The sequence below is a fragment of the Micropterus salmoides genome, unplaced genomic scaffold (assembly GCF_014851395.1).
Source record: "Micropterus salmoides isolate LMB-PRFRI ecotype aquatic unplaced genomic scaffold, ASM1485139v1 Ms_hic_scaffold_19, whole genome shotgun sequence".
Classification (NCBI taxonomy): Eukaryota; Metazoa; Chordata; class Actinopteri; order Centrarchiformes; family Centrarchidae; genus Micropterus; species Micropterus salmoides.
In genome coordinates, this window is record NW_024041039.1 from 19,582,656 (window position 1) to 19,607,227 (window position 24,572).

At 41.4% G+C, this 24,572-nt stretch overlaps 5 protein-coding genes across 5 annotated transcripts; all 5 read right to left on the bottom strand.

The window, feature by feature from the left end:
• Nucleotides 1–144: 144 nt before the first annotated feature.
• On the bottom strand, nt 145–5,614 carry rps6kl1 (ribosomal protein S6 kinase-like 1). Its single transcript, XM_038729721.1, has 12 exons — nt 5,508–5,614; nt 4,639–4,755; nt 4,289–4,462; nt 3,832–3,956; nt 3,452–3,544; nt 3,274–3,321; nt 2,824–2,956; nt 1,285–2,703; nt 1,111–1,200; nt 841–923; nt 648–743; nt 145–557 (listed from the first exon to the last, which is right to left on the bottom strand). Exons 3-12 carry the CDS (start codon nt 4,422–4,424, stop codon nt 447–449), a joined length of 2,334 nt encoding a protein of 777 aa, XP_038585649.1. The 5' UTR covers nt 4,425–4,462; nt 4,639–4,755; nt 5,508–5,614; the 3' UTR covers nt 145–446.
• Nucleotides 5,615–6,344: 730 nt separating this feature from the next.
• On the bottom strand, nt 6,345–8,552 carry LOC119910831 (olfactomedin-4-like). The gene is made up of 5 exons (XM_038729626.1): nt 8,496–8,552; nt 8,249–8,413; nt 7,523–7,735; nt 7,262–7,403; nt 6,345–7,173 (listed from the first exon to the last, which is right to left on the bottom strand). Exons 1-5 carry the CDS (start codon nt 8,550–8,552, stop codon nt 6,380–6,382), a joined length of 1,371 nt encoding a protein of 456 aa, XP_038585554.1. The 3' UTR covers nt 6,345–6,379.
• Nucleotides 8,553–10,166: 1,614 nt separating this feature from the next.
• On the bottom strand, nt 10,167–14,001 carry LOC119911002 (olfactomedin-4-like). The gene is made up of 6 exons (XM_038729890.1): nt 13,894–14,001; nt 11,997–12,091; nt 11,752–11,919; nt 11,438–11,650; nt 11,195–11,336; nt 10,167–11,110 (listed from the first exon to the last, which is right to left on the bottom strand). Exons 2-6 carry the CDS (start codon nt 12,054–12,056, stop codon nt 10,317–10,319), a joined length of 1,377 nt encoding a protein of 458 aa, XP_038585818.1. The 5' UTR covers nt 12,057–12,091; nt 13,894–14,001; the 3' UTR covers nt 10,167–10,316.
• A 3,687-nt stretch (nt 14,002–17,688) lies between these two features.
• Nucleotides 17,689–19,642, bottom strand: LOC119910594 (olfactomedin-4-like). Its single transcript, XM_038729307.1, has 5 exons — nt 19,575–19,642; nt 19,295–19,468; nt 18,985–19,197; nt 18,760–18,907; nt 17,689–18,676 (listed from the first exon to the last, which is right to left on the bottom strand). Exons 1-5 carry the CDS (start codon nt 19,626–19,628, stop codon nt 17,835–17,837), a joined length of 1,431 nt encoding a protein of 476 aa, XP_038585235.1. The 5' UTR covers nt 19,629–19,642; the 3' UTR covers nt 17,689–17,834.
• A 406-nt stretch (nt 19,643–20,048) lies between these two features.
• LOC119910665 (leucine-rich repeat-containing protein 74A) lies at nt 20,049–24,525 on the bottom strand. The gene is made up of 13 exons (XM_038729389.1): nt 24,261–24,525; nt 23,864–24,039; nt 23,675–23,782; nt 23,465–23,558; nt 23,282–23,331; nt 23,088–23,169; nt 22,882–22,967; nt 22,615–22,809; nt 22,426–22,521; nt 22,118–22,261; nt 21,926–22,030; nt 21,664–21,749; nt 20,049–20,767 (listed from the first exon to the last, which is right to left on the bottom strand). The coding sequence occupies exons 1-13, from the start codon at nt 24,367–24,369 to the stop codon at nt 20,152–20,154; spliced, it is 1,947 nt and encodes a 648-aa protein (XP_038585317.1). The 5' UTR covers nt 24,370–24,525; the 3' UTR covers nt 20,049–20,151.
• Nucleotides 24,526–24,572: the final 47 nt, after the last annotated feature.

Consider the following 24,572-nt stretch of genomic DNA (forward strand, 5'->3'; position numbering starts at 1 on the left):
AACCTTACATCTACAGTGATTAAACAAAAATGGTGTTTTTAGTCTCATTCCTCTGAGGAACCATACAAAGCCTATTGATCCATTACAACCTTTTTATATACAGTCTATGATTACAACACAATGACAAAAGGTTTCAGCAAGGGATAGAGAAGAGTTAAGAATTTATTACTATCCTTGTTTTTCTACAATATTTGATGGACGACAGTCCAAACATTTGTAAAATAATAAATCCATTTTTTTCATGTTTTGGAAGGGACAAGGTTTGCCAGTTTTGTTCAATTTTCAGTGTTTATTATGTTATTTTCTTTGGGGAGCATAAAATGCAAAGGAACCAGAATCTGGTGCGGCATCCATTTTGGCCACAGGAGGATTCTTGGATTCAGGTGAGTGTTCAACTTCACTTCCAATGCAGGACAGAGGGATTAGAGGGGCAGCAGCTGCACCTGTTAGCAGCTCAAAGCTTTCCAGGAGACACCGGTAAAGAAGGGATGACACTTGATGTCACTCACACCTCCACCTCCAGAACCCAAGCGATAGCCAGCATCAAACTGAAGCAACTGTGAGAGGGAAGATACTGTCAGATTAATGTGGCCGAGCATAATATTTAGAACAGAAGCCTTGTGAGTGTTTCAAGCATTAAATCTAACCTCAGTGAGTAGAGATGCAGCTGCAGTGCTCAGGTGGTCGGGGATGAACAGCTGGGTGTGGGAGTGGATTCCTGCTGGGTGGAGCTGCCAAAGTGGCTGGAGACACAGTGAACAGAGCGTGTGAGAAACCATGATCTAATGAAAGAATTACAGACTTTGTAAGACTGAACATGCTTGGGGATCCTTTGCTTACCATCCCGGTTAGAAGTTCAAACAGCAAAGACCCAAGACTCCACCAATCACAAGCCTCTGTAACCCTGGACACCCCACCAATTTCTGTCAACATACAATGATCTGAGTTTAGTTCTTTTCATGCACAACATTTCTTTATTTTTCCAGACAGTGTGTGCAGTAGTTGACGATTTATTCAGGATAAAGGGGACAAACTGGATCTTGCCACTAGGTGGCAGGTTACACCCAGGAACAACCACTGGTTTCAGCTCACAGTAGTGCATATTTGTACCTGGAGCGCAGTACATCTGTTCCATGGCTTTGGAGCAGATCTCTGACTGAACCTCACTCCACTGGCCGAAAAATGTCAACAGCACCTTTCCTGTGAAAACATGATGTTTAGCCAAAAGTATGAGTATTGTGGTTTTCCACATGCAATCTTTTACAAGTATTTGACGGAACTCACCGTTGCTGGTGAGCAGAACGTTTCTAGGGTTAAGGTCCCGACACAGGATGCCTTGCTGATGCAGACTCTCCAGGGCCAGCAGGATCTGAGCCCCCCAGACACGCACCTCTGCTTCCGGAAGCCCCCAGCAGGTCTGCAATGCCTTATCTGTAGTCCCAGTGGACTTGACAGGGAACCGAGGCAGGTGGCACCAGCCATCCACCTCTATGATCTGGTCATCCCCCCGCCCCTCTGATTCACAGAAAGCATCCATGTCCTCTCTTCTCCTGCCCTCCTGGGCTGGAGGGCTGGAGGAGAACCAGCCCACAAATGGTCGCTCTTTTGCAGGTGCCACCTTCTCTCTAGGACTTAATTCACAGGCCTCCTCTACACACTCTCTTGGCTCACTGTGTTTCCCTTTGTACTTCATCCGTGAAAATGTCCCCTGTTGTCCTGCAATGCTGTGGCAGAGGGAAGCAGAGGAAGGCCAGGAGCTTTCTGAGGTGATCCTTGAGTCTGTGTGGTCAGATATAACTGCTCTGTCTGTGCTCCTGATGACTACCATACCATTTCTTTCCTCAGTGGTGGGACTGCTGCCGTCCTGCTTTGGGTCTGTAACCATATCCGCAGAGTTACCACTCAAAACAGGTCCTTGGTGACAGCCATTGGTATCCCATGATGCCCTGCAACGAATCTGGGTTTGGCAATGGAGAGGAAGATGCAAAATGGCAGGGGACGAACTCAAACCATTATTTTCACTGTTTAGTGATCCTGCTTTTATAAATGAGGTCTGATTTGTATGAGGTGCAGTTTGTCCTTGTGTTAGTGAATGACTGTCAGTCACTGCATAGGGTTTTTTTTTCTCACTGTTGTGTGCTAGATCGGCAGCTTTCCAAGCAACTTCAAACTCAGAGCTGGTCTCTGTCAGTCCCATTCCAGCTTCCTTTTTATGGAGTTCTGACATGACATCGAGAGCTTGACTGACACGAGCACATGAGAGAGGAAGAGTGGGATGTTCCTGAGTTTCACTGGAGTGCAAACACAAACTAGGAGCTGGTGGGTGGATGCGGGTGTGGACCTGTGTCCTCGTCGGGCCCGAATGCAGAGTTAGCTGATCGAGTTTGGTATAAAACGATGCCGCAGAGCGTGTGTTCTGCAGACAACCCGTCTCCTCAATGTAGGAGTGAGTCCCACAGCTCTCCAGTCGCTGTTGAGTCTCATCCCATGAAGTGGGGAAGTCTGTATCTGGGCTCCCATCGCTTAATTTCTCTGGTATCACTCCCGTGCTCCCTCTGCTGTTGTGCTGGTAGTCTGTGCTGATTGTGGGCGAGGTGTAGCTGGTCTTCAGCTTGATGCTGTGCTGGCCAGACGTGAAGCATTCTGGGTGTTCCTTGGCCTTCTCCTTCCTCAACTTGTGTAGCTTGGAGAAGAGCCTCCCACCTAAAACAATAGGGGAAGAAACACAAGATCAGATACAGGGAGCAATGATGCTTTTCATTGTTGCTAATCTTACATTGTAACAATGCTAATTATTAAACACAGCAGTTGTTGACAGCTCACCTTTGACATGCTCAAGATGCAGGTACACAGCATCCTCACTGACGTAATATCTTAGCAGCTTAACCATGTATGGCACCCCCTGTGGAATGATGGTTGGCTTGTCCCTGCTCTCCCAGCTCGACTTGACCAGACTCTGCAAGACCACATACACATCATGACTGCTCTTTTGAGAAAGGGAAAAATGCATGTACAAAAAATGTGTATTAAATCATGGTTGGTTTGCCCCTTTAGAGATTAGTGCCTGTCTGTTACTATGCCCCTCTGGTCACTGACATTTGAAGTGCACTTGCACTGGCTAAAAACGTGAGAGCCTTCAGGCAGATCAATGCTGGATGATACTCAGAGAGACAGGATGGAGAGAGCTCTCATCGACCTGCCACAGAATACAAGGACTGGCTTGCTGCCAGACGGCAACCCCCAAAAATCTTCGCAATCAGACGATTGACTCACCTTTACAACAAATGTCTCCTTATTGACCATACTTTGGACAATCAGGACCTTTGGAATGAAAAATAACATTGTCAGGCTACCATAGCAAAGAAGATACAACAAGGAATGTCAAAACGCAAACACTGATACCGAACCACACAGGCAGAAAGTGGTAGAGTTGAAAAAAGTCTTGTCTTACCTTATCAGCCACTCCCACCACTTTGCACATCTCCAGGTCCTCCACGGGCGAGCTCAAGTGTCTGATTGGACGGAATCTCAGACTGCTGTAACCCTGGTGATGAAAGCCACTGACAATATTAGCTACAATACAATGAAGCCCATTGCAAGCAATTAATGCATTTTCCCCCACAATATCTGAGATGAAACAGACAGGCACTAAATGTTTTATCTAATGTAAGAAGCAAGACAGACAGTGCTGTTTTATGTTCATACCAACTTCTCCAATATTATACTTAAATAAATACATTAACCCTACATTTAAATTATATTCACCATACATTTTGAAGTAGTCAAGATGATTTCCTTTTTGAGAATGACACAAAAGGATAATTTTCCTACCCCTAAATGAGAGCTTCCCTTGCCAAGGTTGTCCTGTAGATGTGTTATGAAGATTTCTTCAGCTCTCTTCAGATACTGGGTTGTCTTCCTCTTCACTGCCTCGCGACGATCTTTGTTTGGGTCCACTGTAAAACAGATACGCTCTATCAGACACCAATAAAAAATAAAGAAAAATACTCTAGCTGTGTGAATTGAATAAACCTAACGGACAAGATCATGTCCTGACTACAGACTTTGGTCTTTAGCTAGGATAATGATTAGTAATAACTATTAACACTGTGGGGGGAAAAAGTCTGGTCAGCAAGGAAATCTGTGTTTGACCTTTGGTTTGTGACTTCCTGTTTTTATTCTGGGCCACATGTTCCCATCACATGTCTTGTGCAAACACGCCTCTTAAAACTCCCCATTTCACATAGTCTTAAATACTTGTGTGAAAGACCAAATGCTGCCCACTTACACTGAACTCCATTTAGCAGTAAGTCCACCCCATTCTTATAGTAGCTGAAAGCTGCCTCATAGTCCTCATTGACCTCACTGTCCAGTGCCATGCGGATCTGCTTGGCTGCCTCCACCAGGTAATCTCTTTTTGCCATCACTGCCTTGTTCTGAAACCGTCAAGGAGCAGATGGGCCTAAGCACAGCACAAAAAGTGAGAAATGACTGTTCAGCTGGAATGAATTTAGCCATGGCAGAGAGTCGAGGTATGAACAAGCTGCTTGATTAAATCACTAACAGAAAGTGAAAGCTGTGGCTTGGCTTTGAAAGAGTATTCAAAGACCACAACTGTTTCACAGCTTTGGGACTCACCTTTGTTCCCTCGTCTTATCAATAGCAGAACACATCTCTTTCTGTTGTCACTGGGCTTGGTGTGTTTCTGCCCCCAGTGACTTCAAGGCCCAGGTCTTTGCAGCAGAGCATCATCATCTGAGCCAGTGGGGAGATAAAGAGTTAACCTCCAGACCAGTACAGGAAGTGAGTACAAGCGTGTGCCTACTATTTTTGATGAATGGAAAGAAGCAGAGTTGCAAACGCCCAAGATGACAAGGAGATGACTCAGAGCACTTAGGCACATTGTCGTAAGCCTCAGGTAAATTACGTAGTCATTTATCCCTAAAGGATGGTGGAAACCCAAAGATTACACTGGAGAAGGTGTCGACACCCAAATATTGCTTTACTATCCTAATAATAAATGCTACAATGTAGGCCCTATATGTATGCTACACTGAAGACATCAATCCATGTACTTACACAGATCACATGAAATGGATTATCTCTAAGAAGCAAATTACTACTACTCCTTGAGATTTTTTTTTGCACTAGTATTATGCAATTAATCTTTGTTACATTATACAAATATATTACCAGTCAAGTAATGAAGGCTAATGCTGACTACAAAACCTCCCACTGTATGTAAAATACAATGTTTCTTTTCCCTAAATTTGGCAAAAGGCTGGAAGATCACACACATACACACCCCATCCTGGTTACAGTGATGGAGGCGACATCATCTAAGGAGTGTTATGAAACACACAAAGCCACCTTCAGTGTACTCCATCACCATCCATCATCTTCCCAACATGCACTTTCATAGCCAGTGAGTTAGCGACCCACCGTTGTAAATGAATGTACAAATAGCGCAGAAAACAGGCGTACACGCGCAGATACACACACTGTACCTGATGTGATACGAGCATGCCCCGGACCCTCCACCCCTGCAGCAGCATCATCATCATCAGCAGCAGCAGCAGCTGCCCGTCTTCAGCAGCCTCAGCACACTCATCTCAGGAGCAGGGGAGGAGGAGAGAGCTCAGGCGAGGCTGCCGATTGGCCGAGCATGATGTCATTTAAGGGTCCATTTCACTCAAGGCACTTACTTCCTGCCTCTCATCCTGACAGACGCTGGCTGGTTTAAAGAGACAGTACTGTTTTTGTGTGCACTGACTGCAGGCCATTTTCAATCCTGACTTTCCAAAATGGATTATGTTTTGCTTTAATTGTTGACCATTGAAAAAACCCTTATTAAAATGTTCAATTTATAAAATCATTATGATTTACAGTTTTTCTTTGTCTCCCATCCATTATGAATGGAGGGCTCATCCCGCCCAGAATCTGTAATCTGCTGGCTCTTGGTTCTCAGTGCCAGATGGAGCCAGGCTCCAACCACAGCACAAAGGAGAGTCGTTCCCCCCCAAGGGAGGGCCGGCTTACAAAGGGGGTGGAAGTACCAGCATGGAGCTGGACGGGCAGGAGAGGAGGGGGCTACATGTATCAGATGCTGTAACCTTATCCTAAAAACTGAAAGGGAGGGGTCTCATTTCTCACAGAGGTTTATGATTGCGCCCATGCTCAAATGTTCATTCAGTGGTATTTTATTTTGCACACTTTTACTTCATCTGAAACAAATGACTCTCATTTCAATGCTCAATTTTGATTTTATTCCAGAAACAAAAGTGTAGTTTCCATGCATCACACAGATATCAGAATGTTAGAGAAAGTCAGTGAAGATCATTTGTATCAATCACAATACAGTGGATCAAGAACAAGATCATCATTCTTTGTTGAACCTCACATTGTAGGACACATAATAGCCATTGTTGTACATGTAAAGCCTCTGATCAGTGGGATTGTAGTGCAAGTTTACAAATTTCTCCTGGAATTTCTGAAGGGGAATACTCATGTATTTCTCCTCTCCGGTCTTGGTGTCATATGAGTAATAGATCTCCTCCGTTGTCAAATCCCCTGGCCTGGTGGCATACATAACTCCGCACACCATAAAAGCATTCCCTACTTGAGGCTTGAACGCACCAGTGGTCCATTCATCTTCGATACCAAATGATTTCTCATCTATCTTAGCAACAACAATTTTACCCTTGGCCTCCTCTGTGGCATACATTACCCACAATCCATTCTCATCAGCTGAAAAGTCCAGGTACTGGTTTGGTGAGTAAGTGTAGGTAAATCTTTCACTTGCTTTTGTGATTTGTCTGTGACTATAAACAGAAGAGGTCAGATTTAATTTGGACATTCTGAATGGGTTGGCAGCCTGGTAATATATAGTGTTACCATGAACAATGTAATTATTACCAGTGCCTTCGTACCCCTGTGGTAGACCATGGTGTGTGAAGGAGGATCTCTGAATGAGTTTGTCATAATTAGAGTACAAATAGAATTCATACACAGAGGGACTGCTGTATGCACCGTACCAGTACATTGACTCATAGTTTCGAACAGGTTTGGAGTCTTTTCCCCAGCCCCCATACTGGTATCCTGGGTTCAAATGAGCATTCACTTGGAAAACCCTAGGCTTGTTGACACTCATGATTCCTGTGTGATTGCAGTTGCCTTCGAAGAAAAGAAAAGTTTCAATCACTGTCAAAAGGCAAATTGCTGATCAGCTATTACCAAAAATAGAGATGGCTGATGGCCTTACCAATATCTGGCTTGATGAACTCCTGCTCCTTCTGGCACTCCTCCAGTTTCCTCTGCAGCTTAGCGAACTCAATGCGGATCACTTCTAGGTTGTTCTTGTCGAAGGTCTCCAGTTGGTTCACAATGAGGGTCATGTTGTGAATCTGGCAGAAAGAGACACAGTTGCAATATAACCAATAAAATAACAGAAGCAGTGAAGCTGAGTCTTGAACTTTAGCCACATTATTTGCAAGTAGTTTTTTTTTTTAAATGGCTCTTTCACCTCAGTATACAGACTGTCGAGCATGGGCGAGGAGGAGTTGAGGGAGTCTTTGAGCTGAGACACCAGAGTCTCAAACTCTCTGAGCTCAACCCTGAGCAGCTCAAAGTCCAGTTTGATGTAACTGTCAGCACTGGTCTCCAGCATGGCCACTCTCACAGTCAGGTCTGTCAGTTCTCGTAATAAGATATCCAGTTTCCCTCCATAGTGGACAAGCTTAAAAGACACACACTTATCAGTTTGTAGACTGTGAAGCAATTACTGTCATGCAATTTAACAACATAAACACAAAACGAGATTAATGCTAATGTTGTTCTGCATTAATTTCCCCCCCAAATCATATTTTGTATAAAGTTACATAGGGACATCCATAATTAATTTTTTGGTTTTACAGATGTAAAAATCACAATATACTTAAAGATAGCGCTAAGAACAAATGCAAAGAAAGATATGTACAGAAATACAACTATGACAAAAAACTAAACAGAGATGAGAAAACATAAACACATGGTTATTAAAGTATGTACAGGCAGGTAAGGTTAAAATAGATACACAAATCATCTGGACATTGTTGGAATAAATATTGTAGGGGTAATACAAGTTACTTTTTATGTAAAGATGGTGTTATGAGCATCAATTTATGGTTATAGTATATTTTTTCAGCTGGAGAACTAATTTAAAAATTCCAAACAACATTAAAAAACATAGAGGATGCTGTTTTATACTTACTTTATTCATCTGGATCTCCACCTCCAGTCTCAGATCGGTAGTAACTTGCTGCATGTGATGCACTCGGTCAGCAGGGAAGGTAATGTCGGGCAGGAACACACTGCAAACACACTCCAGTCCTCCACCAGACGTGGTCACATTCCCTGACTCCCAGTCCTCCATCGACTGCAAGCAAACTCAGTTATTTCATTTAGATATTACACAGAATACTATCTAATAAGGAATAACAGCCATCTTTAAAACTCACGAGCCAAGCCAGTGCAGGGCTCAGGATGGGCGAGAGTAGCAGCAAAGTCAGTAGCATTGTGTCTCTACAGGATATCTGATTGGTGTCTGGTGTGATTGCTACTCAGATCTGTGGGTTTTACACCTCTTATCAGCCAAGCTAAAGCATGTGACATCATTCCACACCCATAACAATTTTATTTGCATCCTTGAAGTCAGTACACCTGCACTGATCCCAAGGATGCAAATAAAATTGTTACATTAAACACACAGTTTTATGATTTATGCTTTTTTTCCTCCGAGAAGTTTATTTAGTCATTGACAAAACTTCAGCATGTAAATAGTAACTGCTCTGTACATTCTTATAAAACTGTCATGAAATTTAACCTAAAAAAAACCAGGTCAAATTTAGTTTTATTTGATTGAGGAAGACAATATCTGCTTGTGAGAACACTTTGCACTGTGCAATATGAAAAGCAAAACACACTCAAGTGTTTCAGAATCAGTTCATTCAACAAAGGCACCATTTGGGGACATCTTATACAGCATTTTTGGACAATATTTTTCTCCCCAAAGTTTATTTACACTCTTTGATTATTATCTCACGCTACTGAACGCACCTCCTATGTGATGCAAAAATAAAAATAAGTTCCCATCTCCTTTCATGATGCTGGGTGCTAAAATGTGGCCTGAAATGACTCAAAGCTTTCAAACTCAATGACTCATCTGAGCATGATATAACAGAACTTTTTTTCACCCAGAGTGCCAAATTAATATACTTCAACTTAGTAGCAAAATACAAAAGTACCACTAACTTTCATGTGATATTTGATTGTCAATTTCTCTTTTCAGTCAGTTTGTATTTTGATTAGCTGGGGCTGTAAGATAATTGGTTCAATATTAATATTAAGCTTTTATTTCACCTGGGAGAAAATTGAAAATGTAATATGAGTCCAACAAAGCAGCTTCTTAAATCCTCCTGTCCCTCCGGATTGGACATTAACGTGAGCATTGTGTCTCTTCTGTTCAAGCTGCAGAGAGCAATAGCTGCTAATCTGGTACATGTTGAGCTCGACACTGTGCAATCATTACATGACACAATGATTTATTATAGGTGTCTGAGGCAGTACTTGCACCTTTTCTACTTGATTTAAAATCTTTTACATGCTGTATATCTCTGTTCTTTTGATTCTGTTGTTATAGTGAATGTGTGTGGCACATGGACATCAGCTCAGGGCACCGTTGCCATTGGACTTATTATTCAGTTTCTTTTAAAATCTTGTTGAACCTATTATCCAGTGACCATTTTTAATCTGATAACCTAATAATGTGCGTTTGCACTATTAAAGGCCACAGATACAATGATTGATAAGACTATTTACTTGTAAAATGTAATCTTTCCTGAAACCAGACTGCACCAGAGTAATTTGAAGTCAACAATTACTATTAGTGAATTTTGTGTTTATTTATTTAGTTGTATTTTTTTTCCATGTTAACAACTTCATGTATGCCATATTGGATTGAAAAAACTGGATCTTGCGTTCATACCTTTATACTTTCATTTAATTGTTTCATTTTATTATCATGAATGATTTTATTAATTGTACACCTTTTCCCTCATTTCCTCTACAGTATCAGTAATTCTGTAATAGCGTTGTTTATATGCATAAAACATTCAAGCAGTGCACACAAGTTCAAATGCTTCAGTTTGATTTTATTCAGGAAAAGACAGTAATAAGTCTATGTGTTACAGTACATAGCTTTATAGACCTCACAGTGACAAAGTGAGGAAATACAGATCAATCGTATCAATCACAACACGGTAGATCACAAAGAGGAGGGATCATGCTTTGTTAAACCTCACACTGTAGGACACGTAGTAGCCGTTATTGTACATGTAGAGCTTCTGATCAGTGGGATTGTACTGCAGGTTGGTGTATTTCTCCTGAAACTTCTGGAAGGGGATGCTGAGGTGTTTCTCCTTTCTGGTCTTGGTGTCGAACGCATAGTAGATCTCCTCTGTATTCAGATCCACTGACCTGGTGACATACATGACTCCACAGGCCATGAAAGCATTCCCAGCCAACTGCTTGAATGCACCGGTGTTCCACTCATCCTCAATGCCGAAAGATTTCTCATCTATTTTAGCGAGGACAATTTTACCTTTGCTCACCTCTGAAGCATAAATTACCCACAAGCCATTTTCATCAGCTGCAAAGTCCAGGTGCTGATTGTCTGAGTAACTGTATGAGAACCTTTGACTGGCAGCTGAGATCACTCTGTAGTCATATTTGGAACTGGTCAGATTCAGTTTGGTCATACTGAAAGGTGAGCTCCGCTGGTAATATATGGTATTATCGTGAACAATGTAGTTGTTGCCGGTACCTTCCCACCCACTTGGTATGTCATGGTGTTTGAATGCAGACCTCAGAATTAGGTTTTCATAGTTAGAGTACAAATAAAAGTCATGAACAGACGGATTTGTGTATGCACCATAGAAGTACATTGATTCATAGCCTCTAACAGGTTTGGAGTCTTTTCCCCAGCCTCCGTATTGAAAACCTGCATTCAAATGAGCATTCACTTGGACCACTATTGGCTTGCTGAGGGTCATTATTCCTGTGTGATTGCAGTTGCCTGGAAAGAAAAAAATAGTGTTGTCGGCTGGCAAAATCAGATTTTTTAAACCATTGTGCATGATATTCTGACTAGTTTTCTTACCAATATCTGGCTTGATGAAATCCTGCTCTTTCTGGCAATCCTCCAGCTTCATCTGCAGCTTAGCAAATTCAATGCGGATCACTTCCAGGTTGCTCTTGTCGTACGTCTCCAGTTGATTCACAATGAGGGTCATGTTGCGAATCTGGGAATAAACACATGAGTCAAAATGGAAATCTGATATTCTAACTATGAAGAAAGGCGCTTTATTTGCAAGTAGGTTTTTTTTTTAAATGGCTCTTTCACCTCAGTATACAGACTGTCAAAAATGGGTGAGGAGGAGTTGAAGGAGTCTTTGAGCTGAGACACCAGAGCCTCAAACTCTCTGAGCTCAACCCTGAGCAGCTCAAAGTCCAGTTTGATGTAACTGTCAGCACTGGTCTCCAGCATGGCCACTCTCACAGTCAGAGCCTTGAGTTCCTTCAAGTAGACCTCCAACTTACTCTCATAGCTCGTCAACTGAAAGAGTCAAAAACATAACTAAGCATGATGACAATGTATCAGCAAAATGTCTGTTTTAGATGTATAAATACTGTGTGTGTTAATAGGTCTTACTGCACCTTGTTCATTTGAATTTCAACCTCCAGGATCAGCTCCTTGCTGACTTGTTGCATGTGCTGAACCCGGTCGGCAGGGAAGGCAGTTTCAGGTAGATACACATGGCAAACACACTGACCCGACTCACCTACTGATGCAGTCACATTGCCGGTCTCCCAATCCTCCACTGGCTGAAAAAAATACAACAAATTGAGCAAATGATCATAATAAATCCTGCATGTTTTAATAGAAAATGAAGGTCACTTACAATCCAGGCCCAAGTGGGACTCAGGGCTGGTAGAACCAGCAGCAGAATTGGCAGCATCATGTCTCAGTTTAGCTCTCGAGTGTCTCGTTGGTAGCCTGGTCAGAGGGTTTTTAAAGACAGCTCTTATCACATCATCACAGACACCTTCTGTCTTCCCACTGTTAATAGCTTATGACAGACATGAACCTTGTTTGCTCACAATAAATTCTGAGGAAGCCTCCACGTCAGGTTTTGTCTGAACACGGGGTGTGGATGAGAAAAATGCCACATGTAGTGAATTCTGGTGGCACCTTGTCATGTTTATGGCCTGTTTGTGTTGTGTGTGTTATATGGTAGAAAGAGGCCATCATATCCACAGTCAGACACAATTTCAGGCTGTGTGAGTTATTTTAACTTAAATTAATCTAAATAGATCATATAGTTTGGTATTTTCATAATCATAAAAGTCAATTTTAACTGGTTTTTGAACAAAATAATCAAATTGCTTCTTTGTATTGCTTCCTCATGCACATGGTTAATTTCATAATCTTATGCATGTGACTTGGGTAGTGCATTTGAGCTTTGTGGTGGAGCTTTTGTGCTTGACAGCATGAGGAGGCAATACTGTGCCACACCTTTGAGCGAAATGCTCAAGCCCAGGAAATCACTATGCACTACCAATTTTTACTCACTTCATTAGCAACACTGACACTTGAAGAAATGTTTGCAGCCTGTGACAGGTTATAGACATGAAATTGAAAAGTTTAGCCTCTGATAAAAGCAAACGTTAAAAAAAATGTAATCTAGAATCAAAATGCTTTGGAGGTTTACGTTGAAATTAGCAAAGGAGTTCATATTACCATGTAAACAAAATGTAGTGGCCTGTTTGAGGCAGAAATGACTGTGGGTGATCCCTCTCCAAATATTGCATATAACTGCATGGCCCTCTAAATCTGCCTCTTGATATGGGCTCTGCTTTTCCTGTTGGTAGTATAACAGGCTGTATGGAGGCTTAATAACATTACTTGCCGACACAGAGTTAGTACAGAAAATGCACAAGAGAGGCCTGACCGGGTTATAATCAGTGAGCAAGTGATAAATGTACTGAGGAGCCAAACCATTAAGTGCTTTATGGACTATTAGCAGGATTTTGAAGGTGATTCTGTAGCTATTGTACAGGGAGCCAATGAAACATTTCAGTACTGGAGTAAAATATTAAAATGTTCATGCACTGTAGCTACGTGTAAGGACTCTTACTCTTTGAATGAGCTGGAGCCATCCTACTCATTGTTTTGAAAATCCTGCAAATAGCGTGTTACAGTATTATGTATCATTGGAATATGAATAGTAGGATATCTTATTTTTCTTTCATCATGTAAAATATATTGTTATATTGTGGTTTTAGCGGGCTAATCTAAGATAACATTAACCTGCTTGCTGGCTAGGTGGTCAGAAGATGCCATGGGTAGTGATTGTTTAGTTGGCTTTGGCTGATTTGCAGCAAGCCAGTCAGTATCATGGATCCAATGTAAACAAAATATAGGCACATTACAGATAGTAACTTTCTTATAAATATGATGATCACGAAATATCATATGATGCAGATTACCAGGATGATCAAGATTCTGACTGTAGTTCAGTTAATGTCCACCAGTGTCATTAATAAAAAGGGTTTTCTGAAAACTACACATAGAACCTTTAAGTAGGATGAAATCCAGAACAGGACCCACTAAGCCGACTGAAACACAACGCCTTTGAATAAAAATGTCATAATCAACAGTGTGAAAGGCATCAGTAAGATCAAGTAATACTAAAACCGAAATTCTCTGTGAGTCACTGTTGATCTTAAGGTCACTGGCTCTGAAACCCAATTATATACTTAGAATTGAAAGACATTCATCAAGTTGTTTGTACACACCTTTTTCAACTAACGTGCTAAGAAAAGGAAGACTGGAAATGGGTTGATTTTCTTCTACAGAGGTGAAAATTAGGTTGCGCAGGGAAAATGCCAGTCTGCAGGGAGACAGATTTGAACAGTTTGGTATAGATGGAATCAAGAGAACAGGTGCAAGACATTAAGATTAATTACCTCCACCAGCTCTCTGGAGTTAAAAGGTGAGAATGTAGACACTGAACTCATGTTAGTAAATTGGTGAAAGTGTGAGGCGTGGCTAGATGCATTGCTGCAAGTAGCATCGCTATTATGATAGACTTTTTCCTAAAAAAAACCCCCCAGCAAATTCAGCACAATTAGTCGTAGCCAGAATCTCATGAGAAATAGATTTGGAGGGATTAATCAGTTTTTCATTTGAAGAGAATTTGAATGAGGCATTACTCTGATCATTATTAATCAATTGAGAAATGTAGTACTGTGGCGATTTTCATATGTTTGTTATAACAGTAGAATAAAAGAGTGTATATTTATAGATCTCCAGTTTTAAAACTTGTAATTATTTTTTCCCCATATCCATTAAGCCCTCAGGCAAATTCCTTTTTGCCAAACTCACTTTTTCACAATTTCTCCAAGGTGCTTTTGGTTCACATATAGGTGGAACATGATCAATGACCTGAGACATAACATTAGAGAAGCTGCCCATCATGGAATAACATAATGGCAAGGTGGGTAGTGTAAACTAATTCATTATTAACAATAACAGTGTTTCAGTACATTAATGTAATTTTTGTTGATGAATCTATCACTATTCCTCTGTTGAAAGGAGCATATTACATCCAACAATGGTGCAACAATGGTCATAAATTGCAACATCTAGAACAGTTGTTAAATTGCAACATAAAGACCTTTGGAAAAGACAAGGACCCTTTGTATGGGTAAACACGGTGACTTATTGTTTGAAATCAAATGCTTCTAATTTATCTGAGTTGTTTCTGTCATCAACATGAATATTGAAAAATCACCCAAATTGATAATGTTTTAAAAATCCTGTTTCAGTTTAGGGTGGTGATAGGCAGTAAGAAGAAGTTCAGCAGGACATAAGGATTTAATAACTGTACCTAAACATTTAAAATTCAGGTAATAGCCGAAAGACAGATTTACAGCTAAAATATCATATATAGGCCTATATAAAACAGCAACCTCTGCCCTTCTTATTTGTCCAAGTACACTCTAAAAACTGTTTTAGCAGGTGATTTTTCAGTCGGCTTCTTATTACTGACAGGAAGCTCCTTATTACCAGTTTAGTTAAAATTAATGCACACATCACTTAAATTAATTAGTGTTGTTTCACTGCAGTTGTTTCCCCCTCTCCTGTTGGCTTGTCATTTCACCTATTGACTTAAAGAAGAAGTTCTATAAATATGTATAATGAATAATGAGGTGCAAAAGCATTAGCTGTAAAGTATTATAATTAATGGGTATTAAGTATTATATGTTTAGGTTTTATAGTTTTATCCAAAGTGACTTACACTAAGTGCATTCAACCATGGATACAATCCCAAACTGCAAGAATCGTGAAAGCACATCATCAAATATGCTGAACAGTTTAGACACAATATCTTGGTGGGAAATTGTTTTTTTTAATTCTTTATTTAGCCCCTTATCACAACAGACATTTTGACTTCTCACTGAAGGAAAAGCACAGGTGTTACTAATAACATTAATGATGGCTCCATTCTATCCATATCTCCAAGTGTCCCAGCCATGATAGTGTGACACTGAATCAACATGTACCAGGACCCTGTAACCTGTCTTCTGTGAAAAAGGTCTATTGCACAGCTGTAGGCACTTACATACTCTATATACAGTGAGGAAAATAAGTATTTGAACACCCTGCTATTTTGCAAGTTCTCCCACTCAGAAATCATGGAGGGGTCTGAAATTGTCATCGTAGGTGCATGTCCACTCTGAGAGACATAATCTAAAAAAAAAAATCCAGAAATCACAATGTATGATTTTTTAACTATTTATTTGTATGATACAGCTGCAAATAAATATTTGAACACCTGTCTATCAGCTAGAATTCTGACTCTCAAAGACCTGTTAGTCTGCCTTCAAAATGTCCACCTCCACTCCATTTATTATCCTAAATTAGATGCACCTGTTTGAGGTCGTTAGCTGCATAAAGACACCTGTCCACCCCATACAATCAGTAAGAATCCAACTACTAACATGGCCAGACCAAAGAGCTGTCCAAAGACACTAGAGACAAAATTGTACACCTCCACAAGGCTGGAAAGGGCTACGGGGAAATTGCCAAGCAGCTTGGTGAAAAAAGGTCCACTGTTGGAGCAATCATTAGAAAATGGAAGAAGCTAAACATGACTGTCAATCTCCCTCGGACTGGGGCTCCATGCAAGATCTCACCTAGTGGGGTCTCAATGATCCTAAGAAAGGTGAGAAAATCAGCCCAGAACTACACGGGAGGAGCTGGTCAATGACCTGAAAAGAGCTGGGACCACCGTTTCCAAGGTTACTGTTGGTAATACACTAAGACGTCATGGTTTGAAATCACGCATGGCACGGAAGGTTCCCCTGCTTAAACCAGCACATGTCAAGGCCCGTCTTCAGTTTGCCAATGACCATTTGGATGATCCAGAGGAGTCATGGGAGAAAGTCATGTGGTCAGATGAGACCAAAATAGAACTTTGTGGTCATAATTCCACTAACCGTGTTTGGAGGAAGAAGGATGATGAGTACCATCCCAAGAACACCATCACTACTGTGAAGCATGGGGGTGGTAGCATCATGCTTTGGGGGTGTTTTTCTGCACATGGGACAGGGCGACTGCACTGTATTAAGGAGAGGATGACCGGGGCCATGTATTGCGAGATTTTGGGGAACAACCTCCTTCCCTCAGTTAGAGCATTGAAGATGGGTCGAGGCTGACACCTTCCAACATGACAATGACCCGAAGCACACAGCCAGGATAACCAAGGAGTGGCTCTGTAAGAAGCATATTAAGGTTCTGGCGTGGCCTAGCCAGTCTCCAGACCTAAACCCAATAGAGAATCTTTGGAGGGAGCTCAAACTCCGTGTTTCTCAGCGACAGGCCAGAAACCTGACTGATCTATAGAAGATCTGTGTGGAGGAGTGGGCCAAAATCCCTCCTGCAGTGTGTGCAAACCTGGTGAAAAACTACAGGAAACGTTTGACCTCTTTAATTGTAAACAAAGGCTACTGTACCAAATATTAACATTGATTTTCTCAGGTGTTCAAATACTTATTTGCAGCTGTATCATACAAATAGTTAAAAAATCATACATTGTGATTTCTGGATTTTTCTTTTTTAGATTATGTCTCTCACAGTGGACATGCACCTATGATGACAATTTCAGACCCCTCCATGATTTCTAAGTGGGAGAACTTGCAAAATAGCAGGGTGTTCAAATACTTATTTTCCTCACTGTATAATATGTTGCAACACCAATCTAGGCACTATTATATGAGGCAACATAACAATGTCAATATAGTACGTTGATCCAGCAAAGCAGCATTTGGAATCAAGTGTCAAACATGGAATGAATGAATGGATGTTTATGGAAGTTACCTGTAATGTTTAAATCATCTAAAAACAGAATCCAGTTCTGCATCTGCATGCAAAACCATTAGTAGTGGGATGATCCTGATAACATAGACAATACTGCACTTTGAAGGTGTGTAAGGTACTAGACTGATTGGCTTAAAGAAGTGAGGTTAATTAATCATCATTATAAAATAATGCACTCTACACATGAGCATTTGCACAAGGACACACATGACACTTTTGTAATGCTTGAGATTATTTATTAACAATCAAGAAGACAGATAAATGATGCACTGCATGAACATGCATGATCAAATGAGAGGTATAATCATTGCTTTATTCATAATATGTGATTCTTCAGTGAATCACAGATAATGACTTAGATCAGGAGAATTGGTGGCTCCTCTGTGGCTTTAGCTGTGGCTTTAGCTGTGTGGTTAAACCACAGATGGTAGTTAACATAGTAGCCATCACTGTACATGTAGAGTTTCTGGTCAGTGGGATTGTAGTCCAGGTTGGAATACTTATCCCGGAACCTCTCAAAGTAAACACTGATGTAGCTCTCTTCTTTTGTTTTGGTGTCATACTTGTAAAATATTTCTTCAGTTTGGATATCAACTGTTCTGACTGCGTACAGAACGCCACACGCCATGAAGGCATTGCTCACTCCTGGTTTATAGACATTAGTCTTCCATTCCTCCTCAACACCAAATGAAGCCTCGTTTATTTTAGCAATGACCATCCGACCACTGGACTCCTCTGTAGCATAGGTGACCCACAGGCCGGTTTCATCAGCAGCAAAGTCAAAATTCTGATTGGGGGAGTTAGTGTAGGAGAATCTGGTGCTGGCCCTAGCAATCACCCTGGACTCATATTTCATTGTTGTGAAATTTAGTTTGGCCAACCCAAATGGGCTGTTGATTTGATAATACAGAGTGTTGTCACGGATGATGAAATTGTTCCCTGTGCCGATCCAGCTGCTGTGTAAGTTATGATGTTCGAAGTGGTTTCTCAAAATGAGGTTCTTGTAGTTAGTGTAGAACCTAATGTCAACAATGGAGCCACTAGTGTACCCAGAGTACCAGTACATAGATTCTCTGTCAGGAACAGGCTTTGAATCTTTCCCCCAGCCTCCATATATGTAGCCAGAACTGAGATGGGCATTCAGATGGCTGACAATAGGTTTGCTGACCTTGATGATACCTGTGTGTGCACAAGACCCTGCAGAGAGAGATGTTAAATGTGTTTAATGAGTCAAAAGAGGGTTTTGATTTAGATGTGGATATTAGTGTGAATAAGCTTACCAATGTTGGGGTTGAAAATCTCCTGGTGGCGTCTCTCGCACTCCTCTAGTTGCAGCTGCACCTTGATGTACTCCCGGCGCGTTACCAGAACCATGTTTTTGTCATAGGTCTTCTCCAGCCTGTCCAGGGTTGCCACCATGGCTGTGATCTGACAGGAAACAAACAGTTTGGCAGTGGATATTTGTTGTGTCTGTTGATGCTGTGACCACCATAAACAGGACTTACCTGCACACGCAGAGACTCAAAGACGGTGGTGGAGCCTCTAATGGAGAGCTGCAGCTCTATAATCAGAGCCTCCACTTGTTTAATCTGCACCTTTATCTCATCAATGTCTGCATCATTGTAGGCATCAGGGTCCTTCTCCATTTTTTCAATGTCTGCTGTCATCTTTATTATCTTTTCTGCATATGCTGTCAGCTTGGTCTCATAGTCTTCAAGCTGAAATAAAGTCAGGTAAAAAAAGGCATTTTACATTTTTTTTTATCTGTGTCAAATATGTCATCATCTATTGCACACTTCTAATATGCCTGAGCACCTTGCCCATCTCCAGCTCCAGCTTGTGTGAGATCTCCCCAGCTGTCTGCTCTACCACCACTAGGTCTTTAATAGGGAAGGTAGAACTGGGCAAGAAGGCATCACAAGTGCACCTGTCCCCACTTCCACCTCCCGTCTCATTCCTGGCGCTCCTCTCGCTCCACAGGCCTAAACGCTGAGGGGGAAAAAAGGGCCAGTAGATCAGCTTACCTTTGATGTGGGAAGAGCCTCAAGGAATAAAAATGATTGATCAAAGTTGATCAAAGTCATGCCATACATACCCCCCAGGCCATCGTGGAGCCCAGCAGTGCAAAGAAACACAGAGTGCCGATCATTCTGGGGCAGTCAGCGTTGGTATGATGGAGATAGCTGGATGTTTGGGGCTTATATAGTCTGTATCAACATCTTGCAGGTTTCAGCACCTGTACTAGTTCACAGCATTGTTAGCCAAGACACACGCCAAGATATAACACACTTAATGTTATCTTCAGCAAACAGAAGTTAAATACTCGGGTGTTTGTTTGAAATGATCCATTTATGTTTGGACGTTCATCAGAATTCAAGGAATCACTGATGGGTGTGTCTTCCATCTGACAGAGTTCCCAAGTGTTATGAAATGTTGTGTTTCCACAGATGGTCCATCTCATTCAGTAGCAAACTGAATGAAATGTTGATTGTGAGACAAATGCTGAATGAATGAATGAATGAATATACAGTGCACATTTGTTATGTTTAGAGATTAGAAGCAAGATAAATAATCTTAATAATAATAATCTTTATTTAGTATGTGGAACAAAGTAGCCAACGATGGCAGGAAAAATTAATCCTAACATTTCATAGCATTATACATTTTGACAGTCATTTGACAGTTTTTGTAGGATTCTTTGAGTCTTTATCCACATTTTTCATCGTTTTCTTTTTCTTTACTTTCTTGAATTTGGCTTTAGCTTTAACCTCTGACTGCTTGGCATTAAGATAAGGCCTGGATAAGGTCAGGTGGTTAGCAGTGGGGCTTAGCTTGCTGTGAGCCATCTCTGGATCGGAGCGTGAACCCTGGGCGGAGTTGGAGTTGCCAGGAGCAGAGCAAGGGGAATCATCCAGCAGGTTTGGCTGGGAGTAGGAACGCATAGCTGGGGAACTGCTGGGTCGGTAAGGCGTGGTGCCTCCTAACATGGGTAGGTGGACGTGCTCATTGCTCAGATTAGTGACAGAATAGCGACTGCTGTTGGACATGACAATGTGGTGCCAAGAACTTAGAGGGGTGGCAGAGAAGTGCTGAGGGCCACTTGAATCCTCTTTTGCACCTCCTGGAGAGATGACCATGGAGCTGCGAGGCGTTACTGCCTCCACAGCGCTCTGGAAGGTCTTTAGGATGCGGTCACTCTTCTGCTTCTCTTTCTTCTGACGGGACTCAACCTTCCTCAGCTGGCGGCGGTGATCCCTCATCATCTGTTTCCTTGTATCTGCCAGTCCCCTGCACAGAAGCATCAGATAAACCTCTTGGAGCCAAACCTTAGTTGCAACCATTTCACTACATGCTCCTCTCTGTGCCATACACAAACATCATTTTTTTTCCAATGTCATTTTTGAAGGCGTCATACAAGATGAACATCTGGACAAATTCCCAGCTCATAACTAAAACACACTTGGTTCAAATATACCATAATTTAAACAATGATTTAACAAGTTGTTGAATATTTCTTAGGTGTCTTAATTGATGTAACAGGGAAAAGTAAGACAGGTCTAGCTTAGAGTAATTTAGCTGACCCATAAGTGTTGACATTATAGCTTTAGATATTTCTCACACGTACTTGTCCTCGTCAAGAAGACAGCAATAGACTGATTAGCTAGAGACAGTAGCTCAGATGTCAGGCTAGCAGATATCAGTGTTCTCTGGGAATCTTACAAGGTTGAGTCCTACAAGAATGTTTACAAGAACTCACTGGCTCCACAGATTAGAGTACAACTCTTGGATAGTGAGAGATTCCAATATGACGAAGCATAGGTGACCTAATAGAGAAACCTACCGGCACTAAGGGGAAGACAGAAACATAAAAGGGACCACAAGATGTTATCCTTCAGATTTGGTGTTGGCATTTGATGTGTTCACATGTTGTATGCTGGCACTGTGTCTCCTCGGCCGGGCTCAATAAACCATGCTATGTTAAGTCTTCATCAGTCTCCAAAACTTCTTCACACCTGACAGCTGGCTCACAATAATTCTCAGCACAAGTGATTGTAAAAATTCACCGGAATACCACACAGCAATAAATCTTACAGGTACCTTACACACCACATTACAGGTCTACTCTGTGAAGCAATTTAGAAAGCCCAGCTGTGAGTATGATCAACAGTATGAGACACGCTCACCTGTAGTCTACCATTCCTGTCCCGTCACGGTCAAGTCTCTGAATCAGCTCTTCGATCTGGTATCGATCCAAAGGAATACTCGATTGCTATCATGGTTTCACAGAACAGAAGGAAAAAATCAGTCTAGACTGTAAGAGAGCTCTTCACGCATGATTTGCTGAGGACAATTTCATTGTGTCCTGTCGGAAATTTATCAGCGCAATGCTTCCTGCAAATGTCACTGACTCTGCACAGTTCTATATATATTAATTTATTTGGAAACCTGCACCGCCTTCCTGAAGTCAGCAACAGGGACTTGCATGGTTCCATCTTTGTCAATGTTCCGGAAGAAGTCCCACAGGCGTAGCTTGCGTTGATCCAAATAATCCTTAAAAAACATTGGGAGAAGACCTTTTGACAATTTAACCATTCATTTCATATTTTTAGGTTATTCTCATTAGGTGACCACACAGACCTGGATGACTTTCATTGGATCCACACGTTTTGGTGGCTTCTTAGCAATGAAGCCTCCTACACCTCCATACTGTACGTCCAGACCGGGATGCTCTTGACATGTCATCTCCAGCATATGCACAAAGGTCTCATTTACCAGCACATTCTGCTCAGTAAAAAGAAAAATAATGATACACATACAGACAAGATGGTATACGCAGGACACAGGGTATTTATTCATTGTGCTTAATTTTTCAGTGTTTGAATGCTGATCAAACGATTTAACAGAACAATCAGATCAGGACGTGAGAAGGTGCCACAGTAACTCACACATATGTTGATCTCCTCCAAAGCAGTTTTAGGTGTGTTCTTCACCACATTAACCAGGGCCAGTGCTCCCTCTACTGTTAAAGAGTTGTAAGCCAGCTACAGGAGTGTAAGAGAATTAAACGTAACTATAAAATGTACCTGTGCCAAACTAATGATGTGTGTTAGCTCAATACAACCTCATCCACCCACCATCAGGACTCGGAGTGTATCATTGAACTCAAGACCCCGGCACAGCATGCCAACGCCCTCATTGGTGAGGCGGTTGTTGTTGAGGTTGAGGTGCACCAGGGTGTTGTTGAATTTTAAGGCCTCCCCCATGGCCAGGGCGCCCTCATTCCCAAAACCATTCCATGATAAGTCAAGGTATTTTAACATCGTATTCACCTAAATATGGAGAATGTGTTCAGATATTGTATACCAAGTCAGTGATAAAATGAGTTTTTTCCACAGCCATACCTTGAGTCCTGCACAAAAAGCCACAGCCCCTTTCATTCTCAGATGGTTCCAGCTAAGATCCAGCACCTCAAGACCCTCATTGCTTGCTGCGGAAATGGAAGTAATCAGAGAAAAATATGTTATTTAATTTTTATTGGTAGGGTATTACATTCAAGGGAAGCAATGTATTTGGTCACATCTATAAAGACGAGTGAATTTGACCATACCCAACAGTTGTCCCAAATGTTCCCCTCCTTTTCCACAAAACTCATTATGGCTCAGGTATAGTTCCTTTATTCTGGAATTGGTCTAAACAACAACATGCAACATGAGTATTGTAAAAGTAACAAAACAACCTACCATTACTTAATAACAAACCAAAATTAAAATGTGTTTGGATAACTGATTATTAACCACTTACAGACAAGGAATCTGCAAAATATTTAGCATCACCATCACTAAAGCCATTTCCTGTTGGGACAAAATATGACATGTTTAAATATACAAAATAAGTATACTGATAAATAAAAATAATACTCATATTACTATTCTTGTTCAATTCACTGATGGGGAGCACAGGGTCAACCCTGACAGTCACCATTACCTGAAAGTTTCATAGATTTTAATGAAATGTTGTCCAGTAATATTTTAGCCACATATTCAGCTCCTGCAGACTGCAGATAGTTGTTGGATAAATCCTGAAAGCAAAACGGATGCAGGTCCAGCATGCTGTTAATTCAGCATAAACAGTAAAAGTCAAGTAAAATGTCAGCTGAAAAGCACTTGTGCCCTCTAGTGGTAGGTTCGTACATACCAGGTGCTGAATGGTGAAATTAGCCCTCAACATCTCCACAACGTATTTGGCCCCTTCGGCTTGAATGTGATTGTCTGCCAGTTCCAGTGTGTTGATATGCATATCAGACTAAATACAAATAGGTTATCAGAAAATTACTATTTTAAAAAGTCACACTCATTTACACACTGAGTTGCATTTTAAACTTACCACTAAAGCAATAGCAAGTGCCTTGCACCCCAGAGGTCCTAGCCCATGGTGGCTGAGGGTCATGGTTGTTGAGTCAAGGTTTCGTATAAAGTAGGATACTGGCACCACACCCACCATCTTGCAGGCCTGGAGGTACACTTCAGCTGTAGACGTCTCCTTTTTGCTCTCTTCTTTTTCTGGTAATGAGTAAGCCCCATAGAGTTTGAGTACCACTGTATGAGCCCCATACAGTAATAAATGTATGCTTCACAAAAACACATTGTCAAACAAGCCATTTATTTGCATTGTTTTTGGAATTTTTTAATGTTTTTACATCAGGAGTATAGATTAAAAGTTCAAATTTACACCAAAATGCCTAAATACTGTATTAATCCAAGACTGAATTTAATGTACTTACCATCCGACTCCAAGTCTGTGTCAAACTCATACTCCATGCCGTGGGGTTGAGTTGGGGATGGGCAATCATCATCTTTTAAGCAGAGGGACTCAAAAGACAGTGTCGACATTACTGTCTGCTGTCAAGTCCTGTTTGAAACCATGTCCCAGACACAAAGAGAATACAGTCTTCAGGGTTATTTGTTCATTTATTCCCGTGTGCTCTGTATGGGCACTGTGAAATTAAGATGGCCGTTGCAGTCCAGCAGGTAATTCTACCCCTCAGGTAATGTGTCATGTGTAGTGACATTAACAATTAATGCCTCAATGTGGT

Bases quoted from the DNA above. Each gene is read 5' to 3' on its own strand.
- rps6kl1 (XM_038729721.1), bottom strand. From the start codon at position 4,424: ATGGCAAAAAGAGATTACCTGGTGGAGGCAGCCAAGCAGATCCGCATG. The intron at 3,545-3,831 runs GTAGGAAAATTA...TTTCATCACCAG, and splicing joins AGGGAAGCTCTCATTTAGGG to GGTTACAGCAGTCTGAGATT. The intron at 924-1,110 runs GTACAAATATGC...GTATGTTGACAG, and splicing joins ACAGATGTACTGCGCTCCAG to AAATTGGTGGGGTGTCCAGG.
- LOC119910831 (XM_038729626.1), bottom strand. From the start codon at position 8,552: ATGCTACTGACTTTGCTGCTACTCTCGCCCATCCTGAGCCCTGCACTG. The intron at 7,736-8,248 runs GTAAGTATAAAA...GTGTCTTTTAAG, and splicing joins TGGAGATCCAGATGAATAAA to CTTGTCCACTATGGAGGGAA. The intron at 7,174-7,261 runs GTAAGGCCATCA...TTTTCTTCGAAG, and splicing joins GTTCATCAAGCCAGATATTG to GCAACTGCAATCACACAGGA.
- LOC119911002 (XM_038729890.1), bottom strand. From the start codon at position 12,056: ATGATGCTGCCAATTCTGCTGCTGGTTCTACCAGCCCTGAGTCCCACT. The intron at 11,651-11,751 runs GTGCAGTAAGAC...TGACTCTTTCAG, and splicing joins TTGAAATTCAAATGAACAAG to TTGACGAGCTATGAGAGTAA. The intron at 11,111-11,194 runs GTAAGAAAACTA...TTTTCTTTCCAG, and splicing joins TTTCATCAAGCCAGATATTG to GCAACTGCAATCACACAGGA.
- LOC119910594 (XM_038729307.1), bottom strand. From the start codon at position 19,628: ATGATCGGCACTCTGTGTTTCTTTGCACTGCTGGGCTCCACGATGGCC. The intron at 19,469-19,574 runs GTATGTATGGCA...TTTCCCCCTCAG, and splicing joins GCTCCACGATGGCCTGGGGG to CGTTTAGGCCTGTGGAGCGA. The intron at 19,198-19,294 runs GTGCTCAGGCAT...ACTTTATTTCAG, and splicing joins TGGAGCTGGAGATGGGCAAG to CTTGAAGACTATGAGACCAA.
- LOC119910665 (XM_038729389.1), bottom strand. From the start codon at position 24,369: ATGTCGACACTGTCTTTTGAGTCCCTCTGCTTAAAAGATGATGATTGC. The intron at 23,170-23,281 runs GTAAGTGGTTAA...GTTGTTGTTTAG, and splicing joins ATTTTGCAGATTCCTTGTCT to ACCAATTCCAGAATAAAGGA. The intron at 22,968-23,087 runs GTATGGTCAAAT...CCATTTCCGCAG, and splicing joins ACATTTGGGACAACTGTTGG to CAAGCAATGAGGGTCTTGAG.